This window comes from Anolis sagrei, chromosome X, assembly GCF_037176765.1.
Source record: "Anolis sagrei isolate rAnoSag1 chromosome X, rAnoSag1.mat, whole genome shotgun sequence".
Taxonomy (NCBI): Eukaryota; Metazoa; Chordata; class Lepidosauria; order Squamata; family Dactyloidae; genus Anolis; species Anolis sagrei.
In genome coordinates, this window is record NC_090034.1 from 51,996,095 (window position 1) to 52,019,874 (window position 23,780).

Here is a 23,780-nt window from a genome sequence, read left to right on the forward strand (position 1 = left end):
AAGTAATGTGGTCATCACTAATAGTCCACATTTATCAAAAACAAGTCATGTTATTAATGATGAAGGGTCAGAAGACATGATCATCAAATTTGCAGACAGGACCAAATTGGGAGGGATGGCTAATACTCCAGAAGACAGGAGCAGAATTCAAAATGATCTTCACAAATTCAAGAGATGGCCCAAAACTAACACAGTGAAGTTCCATAGGGACAAATGCAAGATAATAATGATGATGGTGATGATGATGATGATGATGATAATGATACTCTATTCAGGCAGAAAAAAATGAAATGCAAAGAGACAGAATGTGGGACAGTGCCTGGCTCGACAGCAGTATGCGTGAAAAAGATCTTTGAGTCCTTGTGAACAGGAAGATGCACATGAGCCAACAATGTCATGCAGCAGCAAAAAAACAAAAACAAAAACCCAATGGGATTTTGGCCTGCAACAATAGGAGTCTAGTGCCTAGATCAGACATCCTCAAACTGCGGCCCTCCAGCTGTTCGAGCATTCAACTCCCAGAACTCCTGACAATTGAACAAGCTTGTTAGGGCTTCTGGGAGCTGGGGGCCCAAACAGCTGGAGTACTGCAGTTTGATGATGCTTGGCCTAGATCCAGGGAAGTCATGCTACCCCTCAATTCTGCCTCGGTCAGACCACACCTGGAATCACACTGTGTCCAATTCTGGGCACTGCAATTGAAGGGAGATGTTGACTCTAAGCTGCTATGTGTCCAGAGGAGGGCAACTCAAAGGATCAAGGGTCTGGAGGACAAGCCCTATGAGGAGTGGCTTAAAGAGCTGGGCATGTTTAGACTGCAGAAGAGAAGGCTGAGAGGAGACATATAAATATGTGAGGGGAAGTCATAGGGAGAAGGGAGCAAGCTTGTTTTCTGCTGCCCTGGAGACTAGGATGTGATGGAACAATGGCTTCAAACTACAGGAAAGGGGATTCCACCTGAACATGAGGAAGAACTTCCTGACTGTGAGAGCTCTTCAGCAGTGGAACTCTCTCTCTGCCCTGGAGTGTAGTGGAGGCTGCTTCTTTGGAGGCTTTTAAGCAGAGGCTAGGTGGCCATCTGTTGGGGGTGCTTTGAATGCGATTTTCCTTCTTCTTGGCAGAATGGGGTTGGACCAGATGGCCCATGAGGTCTCTTCCTACTGTAGGATTCTATGATTCTAAGTGTCCCACAATCCCCACTCTTTTCCAGTGCTTTCTGGAATGTTACACAAGCTGAGTCGGATTTGGTCGTCCAGGATTTAAAACAAAGAGGCCTGGCAAAACGGTATGTTCACTAAAAAAAAGATTTATTTCCACAGCAGGAACAGCCCCCTCCTGGAAGAGACGGAACACATTCCTGATCCGCACCTGAATTCAGATGGGTAAGTACCTAAAGGAGACCTTTGACCTTGTTTTAGTGTCAAAAGCAGGTGAATTTAGGAGGAAGGAGGCTGCAATATTGTTCTCCGGTGTTGGATTTGGGGTTTTCAACCCTATCTGTGGCCTCAGGGGATCCCAGGCCCCGATGTCCAGCCCTCCTCACCTTTCTCAAATCTTCACCCATGGAAACTTGGAAGTGGTGAAAAAACGGAGCCTCTCTGACCTGAGATTGTGCTGAACACATCAGAGAAATCAGGATGTAGTAAGGCATTGACGATGCTCAGTGGTTGCAAAGCATTCGGGGACAGTCCACAATATTTAAAATTATATCTCTCTCTATATATTTTTAAAAGCCAAGCAGTAGGGGGGTCCAGGTAAATCCATTCGAGACAGTGGTGCTTAGTAGTCCCGCTGGTTCCGGTACGACTCGTAGTCTTCGGGAATAGTGTCTACAGACAGGGAAAAAAGATGAGGCACGGGCATGAGTTTGCGGCATACGCCAACATTGTCATCGTCTCCCTTCAAGTTGATAGAAGTGGCCTTTCCTTGCAAAGGGCCGTCATGCCATAAAGCCTGGGGCAGATGGCGACATTAAAGCCTTCCAGATCCCATCATCCCCTGTGCTAGAGTTGTCACTCAACGGCATCCGGAGGGCCACAAACTCACATATTTTCATCACCTTTCAAACATCTCAATTTTCCCATTTATCCTGGCCAGCTCCCATAGCTGAATACTGACTTATGTGTTGTTGAAGGCTTTCATGGCTGGAATTACCGGGTTGTTGTGAGTTTTTCGGGTTGTATGGCTATGTTCCAGAAGCATTCTCTCCTAACGTTTTGCCTGCATCTATGGCAGGCATCCTCAGAGGTTGTGAGGTCTGTTGGAAACTAGGCAAGTGGAATGCCCAAAATGGGAGAAAGAACTCTTGCCTGTTTGAGGTAGGTGTGAATGTTTCAGTTGGCATTTAATGGCCTAGCAGTTTCAAGATCTGGCTTCTTCAATTTTGAAACTGCACGGCATTAAACTGAAACTGCTAGGCTTAGCAGACCTTGAAACTGCTAGGCTATTAAACTACTAGGCCTGTTGATAGACTCTATAAGCTAGCTGGCATCGAAGCTGCAAGGCCATTCAATGCTAATCAGATTGGCCAGTTGCAACAGTCACACTGGCCTCCAACAGAAAAGAGTTCTTTCTCCTGCCCCCCCCCCCCCGACATTATTCCACAGGTATATAAACCTCATTTTCCTAGTTTCCATAGACCTCACAACAAAACGTCTGGAAAGAATGCTTCTGGAACATGGACATACAACCAAAAAACACAAAACAACCCAGTCAATCCTGGCTCTCCCTTCTGAAATTTTATCTTTAAAGTTTCCCCTCTTCACCGTTTTTTTCTGACTCCTTTGGAGCTGAAGCAGTCCTCAGCTCCTTTCTCAATCCCTCAAATCTCTGGCAGCCTTTCCTGACTCACCGTTGCAGCGGTACCGCAGGTTGGACCAAATGATGTTCTCCTGGGAGAAGCAGAAGACGCCCAGGCGCCCACCCCGCATTGTAGTGTCCAGCACGACCCCCGTGTCAGCCACCAGTTCGGGTCCTTCGTAGAAGCGAGCCCTAGAAGAGGAGACCGGCAAGACAAGCAATTAAATTGGTTCTCGAAGCGGATACAGTGATTTCTGATGTTTTTCTTTGTCTCACTCCTACACAACACAAATTGAGATGATTATTGACCTCTGGATTTTGTACATCACAGACCATAAAGGAGAGCCCTAAAATCAGTTCATAAGTGTATTTTCTAGAGTAAAACCCAGATTGCCTTAAGCCCCATGGACCATCAAATCCAATGCACACCTCGATTTTTAAAACCTTAGAACCAAAAAAAGTGTTTGCTGCCGAATGTAATGTGAAGCAGCATAAAGTGCACTCTTTTGTCCCCGTTAGCCACACCTGCGAAAGAGGTGGGACCGAGAACAGGGCCTCCCCAGAAAGTCTTAATCTTCGAGGTGGTTCATAGGGTGAGATGTGTTTGGACAGATAAGCTGGGCCAGAACAGTTTAGGGACTTATAGGCTTTGAATTGTGCTCAGTAGGAAACTGGCAGCCAGTGGAGCTGATGCAGCAGGAGGGCTGTGTGTTTCCTATACGCTGCTCTAATGATCAGCCTGGCTGCCGCCCGTTGGACTACTTGAAGCTTCCAAACTGTCTTCAAAGGCAACCCCCACATAGAGCGCATTGCAGTAATCTAATCGGAATGTAAAAAGAGTGTGGATAACCGTGGCCATGTCTGACTTCCCAAGGTACAGGCGCAGCTGGTGCACAAGTTTTAATTGTGCAAAATCTCCCCTCGCAACCGCTTAAACCTGGGGTTCCAGGCTCAGCGATGAGTCCAGGAGAACTCCCAACCTGTGTCTTCAAGAGGAGTGTAACCCTTCCAGCACAGGCTTTAACCTTATACCTTGTTCGACCTTTCGACTGACTAGAAGTACTTCTGTCTTGTCTGGATCCAGATTTCAATTTGTTCGCCCTCATCCAGACCATCACAGCTGCCAAGCACTGGGTCAGGACCTGAACAGTCTCCTTAGCAGTGGGTGGAAAGGAGTGATAGAGTTGGACGTCATCTGCGTCCAGATGACATTGAACTCCAGATCTCTGGATGATCTCTCCCAGCGTCTTCATGTAGATATTAAACAAAATGGGGGACAATACTGAACCCTGTGGGACTCCACAGGACAAGAGCCGTGAGGCTGAGCAGGTGTCTCCCAACAACACCTGGAAGCGATCCTCCAGGAAGGACTGGAGCCACTATAGGACAGTGCCTCCAAGCCCCATTCCCACAAGATGTCCCAGAAAGAAAACATGATCTACAGTATTGAAGGCAGCTGAGAGGTCCAGGAGAACCACCAGTGACACACTTTCTCTGTCCAGTTCCCTGTGTAGATAATCCATTAAGAAGACCAAGGCTGTCATGTTTGCATGACCTGGTCTGAAGCCAGAATGCAATAGATCTAGATAATCAGTTTCCTCCAAGAACACCTGAAGTTGCAAGGCAACCACACATCCCAAGACTTTGCCCAAAAAGGGGAAATTGGAAACTGGTTGAAAGTTGTTCAGTTGAGTGGGGTCCATTGATGGTTTATTCAACAACAGTTTTATCATAGCCTCCTTAATTGCCTTGGCTCAATTCTATGACATCGTGGAGGCTGCAGTTTGACAAAGTCTTGAGCTATCACTGCCAAAGGATGTTGTTTCCTCACCAAACTACATATCTCAGTGTGGAGTAGCTTTGAGCTATAGCCATTAAATTAGAAATGACGTCCCTCAAAGATGAGTTCCTGAAGCAGCATCCCCTTTTGCTTTGGTTCAGCACTAAGATGACCATGTGGCAAGAATATAATGTGCAGCCTCATTTTGGCCAGGTCATTTAGCCATAAAAGGTAAGCATTATATTTGAGTAAATAGGGTCTTGAACACTTACTACCCCAAATACCTGTAGGGATGACACTCTCATAGGTGGATCGGGAGCACTCTCGGCCACTGCTTACCGGATGTAGCCCACTTGGGGCCTGTGCTGCAAGAACCAGCGGTATGAGGTCTTGTCCTTCCAGCCCACGTTCCGGGGGTCTTTCCACAGCAGCTTGACCTGGTCAGGGGTGTCTCCGGTGTGCCAGAGGGAGTTGCGGAGGTATTCGCCCGGCCCAGTCTTGGATTTCACCGCCTGGGTTTGAAGAGCCAGAAGAGAACAACTCACAATGGGGTGACAGAGGTCAGAGAAGCCGGTGGAGAGAGACATTTAAGCCTGAACCTGTAGGTTAATCTGAGCCCCCAAGGCTTTGGAAAGGGGAATGATAAAGAATATAGGAGGGCATGAATTCTCTCAAGGCACCAATCTATGACGGGTTCTCAAACTGTTCCGCAGAGTCCCAATGATAGGGGCTCCGTGGCGCCATGCTGTTTCCCGCCTCTTTCCTCCTGCTCTGCAGAAATGCAGGAAAATTAAAGTTTGGAGCCGCAGAAACAGCAGCAGCAGCATCCTAGGGCAGAGGCATTCTTCCCCACTCTGAAATTGGAAGCTCAACCCTGTTTCAGACTTGGATGAGAAGCCACCAGGGAATAACCCATATCATCAGCTCTATTTTGGAGGAAAGAAGCAACCCAAACACCTCTGAGTCTTCCTTATAAGTTGGATGTTAAGAAGGTACATAAAGGAGTTTGGGACTTGGAAGGAAAAGATGAGAGGTAATAGTCAGACGTGGCAGTAGTTTTGGAAATGATGTGGAGATGACTGGATAGTAAAGGTCAAGGTTTTCCTCTGACATTAAGTCCACTTGTGTCCGACTCAGGGTTGGTGCTCATCTCTATTTCTAAGCCGAAGAGCCAGTGTTGTCCACAGACACCTCCAAGGTCATGTGGCCAGCATGACTGCATGGAGCACCATTACCTTCCCACCGGAGCGGTACCTATTGATCTACTCACATTTGCATGTTTTTGAGCTGCAAGGTTGGCAGAAGCTGGAGCTAACAGCAGGAGCTCATCCCGCTCCCTGAATTTGAACCACCAACCTTTTGGTCAGCAAGTTCAGCAGCTCAGCAGTTTAACCCACTGTGCCACTGGGGGTACCCTGTGGATATAGGCATGTTATTCCCTCCCCTTGCAACCAATCTTACCTTTAGCTGAATACCCGGCTCAGCGACGGCTCGGAAGGGGTTGGCCTGCCAATAGGTTTGCTCCATTTGTTTCCACATGACAACGTAGAAGCTGGAGCTGTCCTGGTAGCCAAAGATGAACCCGGCATAATCGTCGTCGGTGGCCGTGTTGACGTGGAAGGTGCCCTCAAAATCCACCCCGTTGAATGCGGTGTAGCCTTAACCGGGGAGAGAATAAAGGCAAACTGGTTGGGACCAAAAGTTTGCAGAGACCTGAACTTCCCTTCCTTTTGTAGTGATTTTTGCCTTTGGTGCCCCAATTTCTTTCACACATCCCTGCGCTTGCATTCTAGTGATAATTGTCATCGTATTTGACTCTCAACCAGGCAAATTTAAACCAGAACCAATTATACATGCCTTACATGGTCTCAGCTTAGGGAGAACAGCTTTTCTATAGACTAACAATTATTTCCCTTATTTTACTATGCACAAAATAAATACATATTTGGATTCCTTCACCGCTGGGATACCCCAGCTTTATTGACCAATGATCAATTGTATCTTAATGGCTGCTGGGGAATGAGACTGTGTATAAAACAACTTTTAAATCTCTTACATTAATTTTTTAAAAAATAGAATGGAAAGCAAGAACTTGTTTTCAAAATTCTCCAAAATATTACCTACCGACAGCCAAACCTGGGTCACTGTTCATGGTCTGAACAATTTCCATTCCCTGGAGAGAAGAAAAAACAGAGAATCTATATGTATAGATGTATATACGTATGTGTATGTGTATATATACACACAAACACACATACACATGAGAAATACACATTTATTTACTACATTTGTATACCGTCCCTCTCAGCCCAGGGGCGACTCGGAGCAGTTAACAATAGGCAACAATTCGATGCCAAAACAGTTACAATTAAAACAATCATAAAATATTATTAAAACACTAACAGCAATATAAAAACCATAAGAAGCATTAAAAACATCAAAGCATATCCATATCAAATCATTGTCCCATTGCGTCGTCAGTGGTCCATAATATTGTATAACTATGCCGTATTTGGGAAGCCCTGCTCAAAAATCCAAGTTTTCACCTTTCTTCGAAAGGTGAGGAAGGAGGGGGTCGATCTTATCTCTCTAGGCAGGCTGTTCCACAGTTGAGGGGCCACCGCTGAGAAGGCCCTGTCTCTCGTCCCCGCCAGACGCATCTGTGAGGAAGGTGGGAACGAGAGCAGGGCCTCCCCAGAAGATCTTAGTGTCCTAGATGGTTCATAAGGAGAGATACATTCAGATAGGTAAGTTGGGCCGAAACTGTTTAGGGCTTTATAGGCTAAAGCCAGCACTTTGAATTGTGCCCGGAAGCAGATTGGCAGCCAGCAGAGCTGGCGCAACAGAGAAGTTGTATTCTCTCTGAGCACCTCTCCTGTATTAACCTGGCCACCGCCCGTTGGACCATTTGGAGCTTTCGAACAGTCTTCAAAGGCAACCCCACGTAGAGTGCATTGCAATAGTCTATACGGGATGTAACCAAAGCGTGGACTACCATGGCCAAGTCAGACTTCCCAAGGTACGGGCGCAGCTGGCACACAAGTTTTAACTGCAAATGCTCCCCTGGTCACCGCCGAGACCTGGGGTTCCAGGCTCAGCGATGAGTCCAGGATCACTCCCAATACACATACACATGAGAGATACATATATAGATGTAAATGTGTGTGTGTGTATACGCACATACATGAGAGAGGTTTGAAAGCTCAGAAGTCATGAACATTAGGGATCTTTGGAGAGTATGACTCTCATCAGCCCCAACTAACTCCAATGCTCCTCAACGGAACAGATATTATGGTTTGACTCGGGACTCTCCATTGAAGATGTGGGAAGGAGCACTCCCCCACCTGGTTGAGGACGATCCAGTTTGGGTCAATCTGGGCATCCCCTTCGGGATCCAAGACGACAGTCTGGAAGGCCCGGAAATCCGTCAGTGTCACCTCCGCGTTTTCAGGACAGACATCGATTTGATCAACAACGAGGTCCTTGTCGAAGTCGTTGGTGCAGGCGTCTCCGATGCCGTCTCCTGCAAGAGAGAAGAGGGAATGTAAGCATGTTCTCCAACCATTCTCCCACTTCACTCGCATGCAGCAGCTCACGGGGACCACAAAGGCCATCTAGACCAACCTGCTTGCCCTGTAGGAACCCACAGCTATACTTAGAGGTAGGTTTGCTTTAGGGCCGAAAACATGCCCACCCCATCTCTGCCATGACAACCTTTTGAATGTTTCAGGATGCCATCAGATCACTAAACAGGATGAGTGACTAGTGTTGTAATGTAGTAAAAGTGTTTGAAATACTAATTTGGGGGATTTTAGTCTGGGAATTGCTGTCCACAAGGCAACTTGACTAAGGAAACTAGTGTGGGACATCTAGTCTACTGAGCCGATATTTTTTTCCCTGCAAGAAATGTTTGGACGGAAGGGACGGTCAGTCTGAATTTTGCCATTTTGGGGACCTGCGGAAGAGAGATAGAATCATGCTTACTGTCGGAGTCCTGCTGCCCAGGGTTGGGGACCAGGCGACAATTGTCGGGGCCCGGTGGCCTCTGGTCTGGGATGCCGTCATTGTCGTCATCATCATCACATTCATCACCAATGCCATCCCGGTCCGAATCAAGCTGGGAGCTGTTGGGCACCGTGGGGCAATTGTCCCGGGAGTCCTGGTGGCCATCTCCATCCCTGGCAGAAAGAGGGAAAGTGAGCACTGATACCTTCTTGTGCTCCGCTATTGGAGAAAGACCAAGATATGACGTGATCTGGCCACACTCTGGAATGGCACTGGGGAAGCAGAAACAGACCCCGCAATTGTAACCCGTGGCTTATAGGTCTGTCCTAACTTCCCCAGAAGGCAGACATAATGAAAGGTACTACAACTCACCGGTCTTGGTTGGTGTCACAGGGGTCGCCCACAAGATCATGGTCGGTGTCTTTCTACAAAGGGAGAGAAACCAGGAAGGCACTTGGTTTAGATAGAAACTAGTGTATATACCTGTGTTGGCAGTGTTTATGCCTGCTTTCTCCTTTCTCCAGCTCTGTGCCTACCTCACAATGTCTGGCAGTGGTGAACAGGCTCTCTGTGCCTCTTTTCTTACCTTCCTCTTTGCCTAATACACCTTCTCATTCTCTCTTTTCCATCCCTGCTTTCCTTCACACACCTTCTCCATCCTCCCTACCTTCCTCTTCTTTCTCTTTTCCTTCCTTCCATTCTCTTCCCTTCTTTCTTTTCATCCTTCCTTCCTTCCTCTTCCGTTCTTTCTTTTCCTTCCTTCTTTCCACTTCCCTTCTCTTTTCATTCCTTCCTCCCTCTTCCCTTCTTTTCCTTCCTTCTTTCCACTTCCCTTCTCTTTTCACTCCTTTCTTCCTCTTCCCTTCTTTCTCTTTTTCCTTACATTTCCCTCTTCCCTTCTTTCTCTTTTTCTTCCTTCTTTTTTTCTTCCCCCAAATCACAGAGGGCCACTTCACCTAGCAACTGCCTTTGTGGTACAAAGATAGATCTTGGGGTCCCCTTTCAACTCTTGATTCTACTATTCATGTCTGTCTCCCAATGCAGGGTTGTGGCTCATATTTTCTGGGATGAAGGTTTTCACCATCAGATGAAGGTAGGAATAACACACCCCTCTGGTGGCCTCTTCCCCTCAACTCCTCACCCGGTTTCCTTTTGGGGCACCTCTTCCTCTTCCCACTCACCTGGTCTGGGTTGCTGATGAGTGGGCAGCTGTCGCAGACATCTCCCACGCCGTCTCCGTCGCTGTCCCGCTGGTCTGGGTTGGAAATCCTCACACAGTTGTCCAACACATTTTTAACCTCTGAGGGAAAAGAGAGAGTTTCGGCACAATCATCCAGCCTGAAAAGCTCCCCACATTGTGAGACTCCTCTGACTGCTGTTGGACTCGTTTTAATTGCCGCGGTTATCCATTTGTTACGGTGTTCCCCCATTCCATAGAGAAAGAGGTTCTTCGTTATATTTCCTTTGCAACATATAGATCATACACTGCAATTCCCATGAGTGAGCGAGCTTGGGACACAGAGAATTGGAGTCCAGTCTGTGGGTCACAAAGTACCCAGGTTGAGCCTCCCAAAAACAACCTGTGTCTGAACTTGAGTTTTCCAATATTTCAATGTCTGGGAATGTACCCCTCGCAAGTGTGGGGTTGTGCTGTTCACCAACTCATTACATATGACTTATCTAATGTATCTAACTCTAACAGACCCTAATTTGCAAACACTAACAACACTCCTTTGTTTACCTCCAAACTAGTCTTCGCCTCTCACTAACTTTCCTCACATCTGTAACCTGTGCCCCAAACTTTGGCTGAAGAACGGAAAAATAGACACTTGGCCCTCCACGTATGCAGGCTTTTTTTGACATTCATTCACAAATTTGATTCCTGTATTGGGCAACTGTGTGTTCAGCTTCTGGTGAATGTTAACCATGGAGTCATAAGTGGAGGAACCATCATGAGGACCTCTGGCCCTGAACGGAGAAGGAATGGTTTTAATAGAAACATGACAGAATGGAGAGGGGAACACCTTCAGTGTATCTGCGAGATAAATGAGAACGACTCATGAGGCCTGCAAACGTTATATTCCCAGGATATTTCTAACCATCACAGCAGAGGGTCAGCACTCACTGTCTCCATCCATGTCATCGTCACAAAGGTCCCCACGCCCATCTCCGTCGCTGTCTTTCTGGTCATTGTTCTTGATGTTGCGGCAGTTGTCACAGGCATCCCCAAAGTTGTCCTGGTCGGCGTTGCGCTGATCGGTGTTGCGCACAAAGACACAATTGTCCTGGAGGGAGAGGGATTAGCAGTCAGAACTATTTTGGACAGCTGACCGAAACCAAGCATCTCGTCCATCCAAAGCAAAAACATCAAATCAATTGGGGAATTGGCTGCGAGGCAGAGCAGTCTCATCTCCATTGTTGGAGGTCTATAAACAGATTGGATGACACATCTTTGGGGAATGTTTTAGCACAATGAAGCTAGAACTAGATAGAGCTGATCCTCGTGTTTTCTGATTCTATTATTCTTTTCTCCAATCCCATCAAAGTAAGCCTTCAAAGTATTAGTGCAGCATTTCTCAACCTGTGGGTCACGAGGGGGTTTTCAGAGGAGTCGCCAAAGACCATCAGAAAACATACATTTTTTGATGGTCTTAGGAACCCCTTTGGCAGAAAAGGATGAAGATATCTCTGCCTGTCTTTGTCCTTTTTGGAAACACATGGCGAATCCTCCCACCAAAAGCCCTCCTCCACTGTGATTGGCCAGCTTCTCAGCCAAGAGGAGGGCTGTTTATGAGACTCCAAGTGGGGAGGGGAGAGCAGGCATGCTTGGTGCATGGCAGCGTGGTGTGCATGTGCAGGTAAGGGAGTGTGTGTGAGGTTGGAGGGAGGCTCGCAGCAACCCGTCCCTTTAAGGGACTGTGTGGGAAGTTTGGCCCAATTCTATCGGTGGTGGGATTCAGAATGCTCTTTGATTGTAGGTGAACTATAAATCTCAGCAACTACAACTCCCAAATGTCAAGGTCTATTTTCCCCAAACTCCACCAATGTTCACATTGGGGCAAATTGAGTATTCATGCCAAGTTTGATCCAGATCTATCATTCTTTGAGTCCACAGTGCTCTCTGGATGTAGGTGAACTACAACTCCAGAACTCAAGGTTAATGCCCACCAAACCCTTCCAGTATTTTCTGCTGGTCATGGAAATTCTGTGTGCCAAGTTTGGTTTAATTCCATCACTGGCAGAGTTCAGGATGCTCTTTGATTGTAGGTGAAATATACATCTCAGCAACTTCAACTCCCAAATGACAAAATCAATCCTCCAACCCCAACAGTATTCAAATTTGGGCATATCGGGTATTTGTGCCCAATTTGGTCCAGTGAATGAAAACACATCCTGCATATCAGACATTTACATTACAATTCATAACAATAGCAAAATTACGGTTATGAAGTAGTAACGAAAATAATGTTATGATTGGGGGGTCACCACAACATGAGGAACTGTATTAAGGAGTCGCAGCATTAGGAAGGTTGAGAAACACTGCATTAATGGCTTCCAGGCTTCTTCAGCATCCATGTGGTTTGGATTCAAGCGAGACCAATTCCTTTCTGAGCTTTTTTTCCCAAAGAGGAGAGGCTAGTTTTTAAAAAATAGTGACCACTGGGAGAATGCTGGGATTTGTTGTCCAATCTCTGGCATTTGAAAATATATTTTAATAAGGAGAGTAGTGTGATAGTATAATTCTGATGTTCTCCTATTCATAGATAATGTTAAGAGAAACCTACAGGATGGGGGATGGGGGATGGGGGGGGGGAATAATACTAAGTCAATGTCCGCCCCGTGATCTTTGGAAATTGAGGGGGCCCGGGAATTAAGTGCAATGCTATGGCAGGCAACAATAATATTAGGTACGGGTCTGTGGCTGTTCATTCCGGGGCCGATTAGAGGAAGTAATCTGGGTAATTTGTAGGAAGAATAAGGCCGTATTCGACAATGTGTAGGGCTGAGTCATTTTCAAAGGCTTGCTGAAACCACTGGGTCTTCAAGCTCTTACGAAAAGAGGGGAGGGGAGGGATGGGGCCTGTCTTATTTTCCTTGGAAGGGTGTTCCAGAGACGGGGCCACCACTGAGAAAGCCCTCTCTCATCCCCACCAACTGCGCTTGAGACGGTAGTGGGACCAAGAGGAGGGCCTCCCCGGAAGATCTTAAAGCTCATGTCAGTTCATAGAAGGAGATGCGATTGCAGAGATAGGCGGGGCCCGAACCCAGGTCCGGATGCCAGATGCAGCCCCTTGGTCTCTTTTCTGAGGCTCTCCTCTCTCACACCACCTTATCCTTCCTTCTCTCTTTCCTTCCTCCTTCCTTCCCTTCCTTCCATTCTTCCTTTCACCCTTTCCTCCCTTTTGTCTTTCCTTCCTTCTCTCTTTCCTTCCACGTTAGTTCCCTCCCTTCCTTTCCTCTTTCTCCTATCCTTCCCTCTTTTCCTCCCTCCTTTCCCTTCTATTCTTCCTTCCTTCCTCCCCTTCTACTCTTCCTTCCATCCTTCCTCCTCCTTCCCTTTCATCACTGGGCAGCCAGTCCTCCTGGCAAGGAATTCTAGCATGCAGCCTCCAAGTTAGAAAGTTTGCTCATGCCTGACCTAGAGACATATCTGAGGGATACCTACCATAGGACTGCCTGGAGGACCTAAAGAGACAATTTGTCGTGGTGAAATGACCGATACATGTTCTGCGGCGATGGGAGCCTTACTGCGTATAGTATATGAAAGCAGGCCCGGGCAAACACCAGTTTGTTGGGGAAATTTCAGGAAATGGTGGGCGTAATAGAATCCAAACCTCGGTGTTGGTGATCCCATCCCCATCGGCGTCATCGTCACAAGCATCGCCGATCCCATCCCGGTCTGCATCCTCTTGCCCAGAGTTTGGAACGGTGACACAGTTGTCCTGCAAAGGAAGACCAGGGTTGGATATCAGTTTTGTTGTCTGCAGAGCAGAAAGATTATACCTAAACACCGTATTTTGAGTTTGAACAGAGCCACCTTGCAGTGTGCCACCCAAGCCGATGCGATGGACCTAAATACTCCCGGAGTGTACAACCTTAAGTACATTTTCTATAAGGAGGGACCTCAGTTTTGCAAGAAATCGGGATAATTCTCAAAGCTGCAACCTGCCCCTTACCTTGCGGCACTTTTTGTCGGTGCAGCGGAGCTTTTCATCGGGAAAGCCGTCAATGTCGGTGTCCGGTCCACAGATGTAGCCGTTTCCTGCCCAACCGACAATGCACTGGGAAGAGGAAGAAGTATAAAAGGAATGGAAGATGGAGGTTCATTCTTCCAACAGTCATTCCTATGGCCCTGCTTCAACAGCATAGGCTATATGTTGTTGACCCAATACTTTCGGGGAACAAAAGTTGGGGGAAACTTGACTTAAGCCCACTATTTTTTTACTTGAGAGTACATCGCTCTAAGAAATCTTCAGGATAATTTTAGGAAACTGGTCATGAAATCACAATGGAGGACCTAGAAAGGTTCTCTATGATACTTAGGTTCTCTGCAGTGACTAGAAATTTCAGGTGTAGCATTGGAGGACTTCGAAATACCCAGAGAGACCACAGAGGAAAGCACGCTGCTGAAAATGAAAGTTTTGATTAATTCCTCCTAAGATATCACTGACAATAACTTATCCGACAAAAGACAGCCAAGACTTACCACGCAGACCAGCGACCCATCGCGCTCCACGAAGCACTCGGCCTTTTCGTGGCAGGGGCTGAGCTCCCCGTTGGGGCATCGCCGCTCAGCCTTGCTCCGGCAGCCGCTCGTCTGGTCGCCCACGAAGCCGGCTTTGCAGGAACCGCACTTATAGGATCCCTGAGTGGTGAAGAATGGTCCCATTGAGAAGACATTTCAAGGATTATCTCAATAGCTGGCCCGTTTCCATCCGACCACCCTGTACTTCCTTTGGAGAAGGTGTGGAACCCAAACATCACATTTGATATTTGAGAAAGAAGACAAGTGGAGAAAGGGCTGGAAGCCAAGTCCTATCGGGAACGGCAAGTCTGTTCAGCTGCAAGAGCTGTCCAACTGGTGATTATATGCTGCCTGGGAGCCCAATGAAGTCTCATTCTGTGGAAAGGGGTTGGGTTGAATGGCCTTTGGGGGTCCCTTCCTACTCGGAACAAGAATAGCCATAAAGGATGCTCAAGGAGAAGACTGAGGAGTTTGCTCTCTGCCATTCCAGAAAGTAGAACACGAATGAATGGATATGAATGCCAAGAAAAGAGATCCTGCCTAAACATTAGGAAAAATCAATTGACTACGATCTGGATTGACTCAGAATTGTAGCCCTCTGGATTGGATGGGCATCTCTCAAGAGGGCTTCCGTGGGGTTTGGGCCAGATGGTGCTTGGGGTCCCTTCCAACCATGATTGTTCATTGCCCAGCAATGAGCAACAGTGGCGACTCTCCCTCTTTGCAACTCTTTGGATTGGATGGGCCTCTCTCGGGAGTGCGTTGATTGTATCCTCCTGCCTACTGAAGGGGGCAGGACTAGATATGTCTTTGTGAGATATGTGATGTTATTTTATGTACTGTGTTTAATGTTTTATCAGGGCAGGGGAAATTTTGATGTTTTATACTGTTTTTTTATCAATGGCATTGAATTGTTGCCAACACTGTGAACCGCCCTGAGTCCCCTTTGGGGTTGAGAAGGGCGGTATACAAATGCCACAAATATAAATAAATAAAGAGCTTTTCTGACTCTGATTCTACCATTCATTTGCTGCACGCTTCAATCACTCCACAATACAGAGGGTTGCAATCCTTCTTTGTATTGGATGGGTATCTTCCAGGAGGGCTTTTGTGTTGCCTTTCTGTCTGGCCAAAGGGGGTTGGACTGGATGGCCCTTTCTAGCTCTACGCATGTGAGGTGTTTGGTAGGAAAGAGCTGCTCTTCTACCGCTGCAGGACATTTACCCGGGTGTTGATGCAGATGGAGTTCGGGACGCAAGCCCTGGCGGTGCCGGATTCACATTCATTGATGTCATTGCAAACCTGTTTGCAGGGAAGGAAAGAACTTGTGAGGATGGAGAGAATGACCATCAATGTTCGGCAAGTGTGTGCTGTCAATGAGACCCACATTTGGGTTTGAAAGATGCTTCAAGTCCAGATGGTTCTGACATTTCCACTGAAACTTCTGCTCAAACACCAGACAGTCAATAACCGAGGATTTGAGTGATCTCTCATCTTATAATATTCCCCAACCGCTGGTGCTCCAAATGTTTTTTATTCCAGCTCCTAGAATCCTTCACCATTGGCCAGATTGACTGGGGTTTCTGGGAGTCGGAGTCCAAAAGACCCAAAAGACTAAAGCTTGGAAACCATCGCACCTCTCCTTCATTTGCAGGATCACCATAAATTGGGGAACTTGGAATACAACAAGCCAAGTTTGGAAAGGTTATTATTCCAAGGCATGGAACCAATGCAGTTTGGAGTGAGTTACGCTGGAATAAGATGGAACATTATTTTATGATTTTATTTCTATTCATATAGGACTATTGTTTCTCTCTGCCAGCTTTGCTTAGCTCACAGAGTTGTTAAGATATTTAAATAGGGAGGGCCCATCTGTTCTTGCAAGAAAGGCAAGCTACAATTAAATAGATTTTCTCACTTAACACAATGTGGGATTCACTGCCTTTCCAAGTTTATTGCAAAGTGAACTGCAATAAAAGGAGTCATTCTGTCATGAATGAACGTGACGCAGTGGGTTAAACCCCTGTGCCGGCAGGACTGAAGACCAACAGGTCGTAGGTTCGAATCCGGGGAGAGGCGGATGAGCTCCCTCTATCAGCTCCAGCTCCTCATGCGGGGACATGAGAGAAGCCTCCCACAAGGATGATAAAAACATCAAAATCATCCGGATGTCCCCTGGGCAACGTCCTTGCATACAGCCAATTCTCTCACACCAGAAGCAACTTGCAGTTTCTCAAATCACTCCTGACACGACAAAATAATAATAATAATAATAAAATGAATGAACGGAGAGGACCCCTTTCCTGAAAACTCCTTTACCTGTTTGTTGGCCCTGGCGAAGGCTAAGCCCACCCCTTCGTGGACTGGCCCCGTATATCCGGCCGGGCATCGTTCACACCGGAAACCAGGGGCTGTGTTGATGCACTGGACCCTGGGGAAGCAGGGATTGGCTGTACACTGCAAGGAAAGAAAAGAACGAAAGAAAGCCTTGTTGAACGAGAGCACAAAGACAAAACACCATGTGCCTCTAATGTTGCAGGATGCTGGTATGTGAAGTTATAGTTTCCAAATCACAACCTCCAGTACTGCTGTATAGCAAGTATCCCAGAAGCAAGCAAAAATACAGCAGAGTCCTTTCACAGCAAACACATACTTCAACCCGTCTAATCAATAGAGTCCAACTGCAAGCACCTGACACTGTTTAGTAAACTCACGGATTTAGGTTTGCATCCAAAATATCCAGAGGCTTTAATCTTCACCATTACAATGTAGGCAGATATACAATCAGGACTCGCAGATCCTAATACTTGCAAACAGTCATCCGATAATTCACATCCAACACAGGCAGATACTCACACTGAGTCACACAGGAGAAAGCAAGATGGATTCTTCCATCCTCCTTATATAGCCACCCCACTGCTGATAGGTCATCAGTAAGGGGCACTGGCTGATGCAACCTCTTTGCGATAACCCTCACATGGTTATGACTCGACCATTACGACACCCCCTCAAGTACTGCATCATGACATTCACAGTCATATCCAGGTGTATCAATCTTCCACATGTTCATCAAACAGTATTTTCTCTATTATTAGAAATGCTTTGCCATTTCTATCTAACATCTAAACTGTGACAGGTTATCTCAGTGGCAAAAAGGACAGAGCTACAAGCCAGAAATCTATATATATATAAATGCTCTGTGCATAATGAGTACCTTAAAAACAAAAGAACCAATGAACGAAATCACACCAAATTTGGCAACAAAACATCTCACTTCACAAGGAGTGACCATCACTCAAAAAATTATGATTTTTGTCATTTAGGAGTTGTAGTTGCTGGGATTTATAGTTCACCTACAATCAAAGAGCATTCTGAACTCTACCAATGATGGAATTGAACTAAACATGGCACACAGGACTCCCATGACCAACAGAAAATACTAGAAGGGATGGTGGGCATTGACCTTGACTTTGAGAGTTGTAGTTCATCTACATCCAGAGAGCACTGTGGATTCAAACAATGATGGATCTGGACCAAACTTGGCAGGAATACTCAATATGCCCAAATATGAACACAGAGTTTAGGGGAAATAAATCTTGACATTTGGGAGTTGTAGTTGCTGAGATTTATAGTTCACCTACAAACAGAGCATTCTGAACCCCATGAACTGTTTACCCACAAGCATAGAGAAATTACATATATTAAACACCAATACTTTCTCATTACTTTATTTTCTAGATCACCAGACTGGGCCACAGCAACGTGTGGCAGGGGACAGCTAGAATAATAATAATAACAATAACAGTAACTACTACTACTAGTTTATTCTTGTACCCTGCCATCATCTCCCCAAAGGGACTCGGGGTGGCTTACACATGGCACAAGGTACCTAATAACAAAACATAAAATAAACACAGTACAAAATACAAAAGCCAAACACATACACATATAAAATATCAACTTCGACTTAATAAAAATGTGCCCATCAACCAATGGGTGGTAAGCTGCTGTAAACATGGCCAGACCGTAAACAATAGGACAAGGGAATGGGATAATGCAGAGCTGTAACAATGGAGACAGGGCATGGGATAAAGTGCAAGGCTGTGTGACTGTTGCGCAGAACAACTGTTGCGTAGACACATAGGGCTTGCAGAAGAGCGGCTCCCAAGCAGCGGAACCTTGGTTTGGGGGATATGAAAGTAAGGAAGCACATTTTCTGTTATGACAACAAATGAGGGTTGGCAGCCCATGGACCCTGTCCCACTGACCTCATTGATGTCAGTGCAGTGAGTCCCATTGCCAGTGTAACCTTGGGGGCAGGTGCCGCAGCGGAAGCCGGTGGGGGTGTCGGTGCAAGTGACCCCGGGGAAGCACGGGTTGGGGTAACAGCGGCTCAGTGGGGCCAGGCTGATGGGGTGCCCCGTCGCTCCCGTGTTCATCCCTTGAGAAGAGAAATGGAGAGAGAAATAAACGTGAGAGCATGCACCCTCCATATTCCCTGTTTTCACATTTCTCCTGACGTAGGGCCCAAGGCGGCTGATGGCAAACTGAAAGCAAAGACGCGTGCTACACAATATTAATTTACTAACAAATGGAAATGCATTTTTAGATTTATATGGCAATATATTGTTGAAGGTGTTCATGGTTTTCCAAAGGCAGTTTAAGAACTATATAACGGAGGTATCTGGAGCTCCACTCTTCTTTCTCTTCCCTTCCTTCTCCCAAATAGAGGTCTTTGAAGCTCCATTCTTCTCCTCCCTCCCCCTTCCTTCCTTCCTTCCTTCCTTCCTTCCTTTCTTTCTCCAAAGGCAGTTTAAGAACTATAAAACGGAGGTATCTGGAGCTCCACTCTTCTCTCCTTTCTCTTCCCTTCCTTCTCCCAAATGGAGGTCTTTGAAGCTGCATTCTTCTCTCCTCCCTCCCTCCCTCCCTTCCTTCCTTCCTTCCTTCCTTCCTTTCTCCAAAGGCAGTTTAAGAACTATAAAATGGAGGTATCTGGAGCTCCACGTTTCTCTCTGCCCTTCTCCACTCTTCTCTCCTCCCTCCCCCTTCCTTCCTTCCTTCCTTCCATTCTCCAAAGGCAGTTTAAGAACTATAAAACGGAGGTATCTGGAGCTCCACTCTTCTCTCCTTTCTCTTCCCTTCTCCCAAATGAAGGCCTCTGAAGTACCACTCTTCTCTCTCCCTCTTTCTTCTTTCTCCAAAGGCAGTTTAAGAACTATAAAATGGAGGTATCTGGAGCTCCACGTTTCTCTCTGCCCTTCTCCACTCTTCTCTCCTCCCTCCCCCTTCCTTCCTTCCATTCTCCAAAGGCAGTTTAAGAACTATAAAACGGAGGTATCTGGAGCTCCACTCTTCTCTCCTTTCTCTTCCCTTCTCCCAAATGAAGGCCTCTGAAGTACCACTCTTCTCTCTCCCTCTTTCTTCTTTCTCCAAAGGCAGTTAAAGAACTATAAAATGGAGGCCTCTGAAGCTCCACTTTTCTTTCTTTCTTTCTTTCTTTCTTTCTTTCTTTCTTTCTCCAAAAGCAGTTTAAGAATGAAAGTGGAGGTGTCTGGAGCTCCACTCTTCTCTCCTTTCTCCTCCCTCCCTTCTCCCAAATGGAGGTCTTTGAAACCCGAATCAGTGGGTTGCTGTGAGTTTTTCAGGCTGTATGGCCATATTCCAGCAGCATTCTCTCCTAATATTTCACCTGCATTGATTGCTGGTATTTTCTGAGGTTCTGTTGGTGCTGAGGCAAGTGGAATATCTATATCTATAGCTATTGCCAGGCTGGGGGAAAGAACCCATGTCTGTTTAAAGCAAGTGTGACTATTGAAAGCTTTAATTAACATTTGAGTAGCCATGAAGTTTGCAGAGTCCATCAATAACTATATCTGCATGACTGAAGCAAAATATTGAAGAGGTTTAGGGGGAATTCATATTGATTTAGAGCCATTGTAGGTACCAGGATTTATACTTCAGCTGCAATCAAACACCACTCTGGACCCCACCAATGATGGCTCCGGACCTCACTTGGCACACAGAACCACTGGAGGGGTTTGAGGGAAATTCATCTTGATTTATAGGAATTATAGTTCACCTACATCAGAGAGCACTGTGAACACAAGCAACAATGGATCTGCACCAAATTTAGCACACAGACCTGATATGCCGAAATTTGATTAGTGGAGGGGTTTGGGGGGAACTGACTTTCCTTTCTGGGAGTTGTAGTTCACCCACAACCTCCTCTGATGTGACCTCCTCTGATGATGTACCTGGACCAAACTTGGCAAACAGAACCCCCATGACTAACTCAACCTACTGGAGGGGTTTGAGGGGACTGACCCACCATAGTGGGAGTTGTAGTTCGCCCTACAGCCAGAGAGCACACTGAACCCCACCGATGAGACAACTTGCCCAACATAATAAACTTTTAAGTACCAATGGAGTTTCTCAGGGCGTGATGTGAGTTGTAGTTCACCTACAACCTTACGCATTTTGTACATTAACACATTGACTTTTTCAAATAGCCCGGGCAGCGCCAGGTACCCAAGGTAATGTAGTTGTAATTTACTAACCAAATATCCACAACTCTCTTTTCCACAACCATTAGGAAGAAGCGTGGGTAGGTAGGTAGAGAGTTAACCAGGAGTCAGAGCGACTCAGTTTCCCCCTCCTATTCTGCACCATTCGGGTGGAAATATCTTGTAAACACCCTGCTATGCATTGCTGGGCAATTGGAAGCCGCACCTTTGGTTGTGTTAGCCACACTTGGTTGGATGCACCTGAGAGGCAAAAGGAGGGAAAGAAATCCCATTTTCCTAAGGGCATCTCTATCCCGCCTCGTATGAAAAAGTGCGAGGAATTTGAACCCATCAGGAATGACAATAAGGCATTGTTTTCCACATCTGGCTGTTTTCGTAGGTCACTGTTTCATAGAAGCAGTGTGTTATAGAGTTGGGAAAGACCCCTCCCGGGGTTCTCCAGTCCAACCCCATTTCTCTCAGGCGAGAAGACACCATCATCAAAACCCTCCCAGCAGATGGCCTCTTTGACTTCCACCCATCACATTTTGAAAAGGGTGTCAAAGGAGCCAGGATAACATCAGATTAGGCATGAATGGGAATTAATAAGGAAGTTTGAACTTGGCACCGTAATAATGCCTGCAAGAAATAAAGCAGAAGGAGAGAGGGTCTTTCTTCCAGGGCATATGCCTCGGACCGATGCTGGATTCCCAGTGTTTTGCAATATCTCCCCAGTTGACCCCCCCCCCCCCCATCACCACTCAAAATCACTCGGATATGGCTCTGTGGACTTACCGCAAGCATCACATTCCATGACCGTGTTTTTCAAGAAGGTGATCTCCTTTATCTATGGATGGAAAAAGAGGAAAGGTTAATTGCACCAAAGACCAAAGCTAGAGAAGGGGGAAAGTAGGCCTCCTCAGAGCTGGAGAAGAAAGAAATCAGACTCTTTCAAAGTTGGAGAAAGGCGAGAGCAGGCCTCAGAGCTGGAGAAGAGAGAAAGTAGGCTCTTTCAGAACTGAAGAAGGGAAAGCAGGCCTCAGAGATGGAGAAGGAGAAAGCAGGAATTCCCAGAGTGGAGAAGGGACACAGCAGACCGTCTGAGAGCTGGAAAAGGGAGAAAGGAGGCCACGAAGCTAGAGAGAGGGAGAAAGGAGGCTTTCTCAAAGCTGGAGAAGGGAGAAAGGATGCCTCAGACCTGGAGAAGGAAGGAAGCAGATATTACAGCTGGAGAAGGAAGAAAACAGGCCTTCTCAGAATTGGAGAAGGGAGAAAACAGGCTCTTTTAGAGCTGGAGAAGGAAAAGCAGGCCTCAGAGATGGAGAAAGCAGGAATTTTTAGAGCTGGAGAAGGGAGGAAGCAGGCCTCAGAGCTGGAGAAGAAAGAAAGAAGGCCTTATCAGAGCTGGAGAAGGGAGAAAGGAAGTTTTCTCAGAACTGGAAAAGGAAGAAAGGAGGTCTCAGAGCTGGAGAAGGGAGAAAGTAGGCCTCTTCATAGCTGGAGAAAAGAGAAAACAGGAATTCTCAGAGCTGGAGAAGGGGGAAACTAAGCCTCCTTAGAGCTGAAGAAGGGAGAAAGTAAGCCTTCTCAGAGCTGAGGAAGGAAAAGGAAGGAAGGGTGAGAAAAAGAAGGAAGAGGAGTAAAAACAGGAATACTGATGTGTTACAGAATTACAGAATTGCCAAGTTTTTGTGAGGCTGAGTTTGGGGTATTTCTTGTTGTGAAGCCACTCAGTGTGGCCTCTGTTGCCCTAAATCATATGGCAGATTGAGGGAACGTTGAAGAATGAAGGTTTGTGAGGCCTTCTTTCATCAGAGGGGGAAAACGACATATAAAAAGGATTTGTCGGGGAGAGAGAAGGAGGGAAGAAAAGGAAGGGCGCAGCTAGGAGTCAGTGGGCGATGTTTATTTGCTTGGGAAACAGGAGTGGACAAGGATTTATTAATTAGCTCCTGCTTTTCCTCCCAAGGGTTTTTCAGGAGGTGGGTCAGGCCAAGCCACCTCTGGATTGTCTCCAAGGGAAGAAGGTCCGAAGGATGGAAAACCCAAATCGCTGGGCTGTGTTTACTTTGGAGCAAAGAGGGCAGGAAGGTTGTCTTTCCATGCCCGCTCCCCAAGATTAGAGAGAAGAGTCTTGCAATTCCTACATCGCAGAATGAGATTGGACTACATGACTGACCCTTTAAGTCCCTACTAACGCTATAAAGGTCCTTCAGTCCTTGTTTGGCCAAATGGGGTTGGACTATGTATATGACCTTTAGGGTCCCATCCAGCTCTTAAGATCCTACCATTCCTATATGGTAGAGTGAGGTTGAATCGGGCGGCCCTTGAGGTCCTTTCCAATGCTTGAGATCCTACATTCCCAGCCTAGCCAAATAGGGTTGGTCTATATGACCTTCGGAGGTCCCAATCCAATGATTCCAAACCAACCCTTGCCTCTAACTAAGCCTTCTCTTTTTGCTTTCAGTCCAGCACTTTGGACTCATCCATCCCAAAATCCAGAGGAAACCCTGTTGCCAGGAAAAAAACATTGGAAGGTAAGAACAGTACCCATTCCAGGCATTTGTCCTGGCACCCTTTGCTTTTCCCTCTGCTTTTGCACTTGAGCTGGCAAGGAAGGGGCAGCGATCCAGTCGGGGGCGGAAAGAGGAGAAAGGAGACGGAGGAATGTGGCGCCTTGCACAAGAAGGCGGCTGGAGTGGGGCCCAAAACCGCCCCCGGACCCAGGAGAGATCCCCAAATGACCGCAACATGGGCAAGAGCAGGCCAGCCAAAGCCAAAGCCCAAGAACCAGCCAGAAGTCCCCTCCCTCTCTCTTCCATTGCAGTGTGTAGCATTCAAAGGTAGACTGCCACTGGAGGTGGAGGCTCAGTTTGGTCACCTTTGTGGCACAACAGAGCACTAGGGTTTCCACAAATTAATTTCTAGCTATCTATATATATTA

General features: G+C 46.6%; 1 protein-coding gene and 1 long non-coding RNA gene across 2 annotated transcripts in view; one reads left to right on the forward strand and one right to left on the reverse strand.

Moving 5' to 3' along the window:
* The first annotated feature begins 53 nt into the window (after window positions 1–53).
* On the forward strand, window positions 54–3,050 carry LOC132781125 (uncharacterized). Its single transcript, XR_010910521.1, has 2 exons — window positions 54–1,382; window positions 2,837–3,050. It is a non-coding gene; the product is annotated as an uncharacterized lncRNA (long non-coding RNA).
* The window catches only part of COMP (cartilage oligomeric matrix protein), a 26,698-nt gene continuing 4,208 nt past the window's right edge, over window positions 1,291–23,780 (reverse strand). The window contains exons 3-19 of the mRNA XM_060785094.2: window positions 21,632–21,683; window positions 18,599–18,771; window positions 16,650–16,787; window positions 15,555–15,632; window positions 14,292–14,450; window positions 13,762–13,866; window positions 13,420–13,527; window positions 10,710–10,869; window positions 9,766–9,884; window positions 8,957–9,009; window positions 8,564–8,757; window positions 7,924–8,102; window positions 6,704–6,752; window positions 6,041–6,237; window positions 4,919–5,091; window positions 2,852–2,991; window positions 1,291–1,829 (exon numbers count right to left, since the gene is read on the reverse strand). Of these exons, the coding sequence (XP_060641077.1) occupies window positions 1,780–1,829; window positions 2,852–2,991; window positions 4,919–5,091; window positions 6,041–6,237; window positions 6,704–6,752; window positions 7,924–8,102; window positions 8,564–8,757; window positions 8,957–9,009; window positions 9,766–9,884; window positions 10,710–10,869; window positions 13,420–13,527; window positions 13,762–13,866; window positions 14,292–14,450; window positions 15,555–15,632; window positions 16,650–16,787; window positions 18,599–18,771; window positions 21,632–21,683 (2,127 nt within the window). The 3' untranslated portion in view covers window positions 1,291–1,779. The remainder of the gene's footprint in view (window positions 1,830–2,851; window positions 2,992–4,918; window positions 5,092–6,040; window positions 6,238–6,703; window positions 6,753–7,923; window positions 8,103–8,563; window positions 8,758–8,956; window positions 9,010–9,765; window positions 9,885–10,709; window positions 10,870–13,419; window positions 13,528–13,761; window positions 13,867–14,291; window positions 14,451–15,554; window positions 15,633–16,649; window positions 16,788–18,598; window positions 18,772–21,631; window positions 21,684–23,780) is intronic.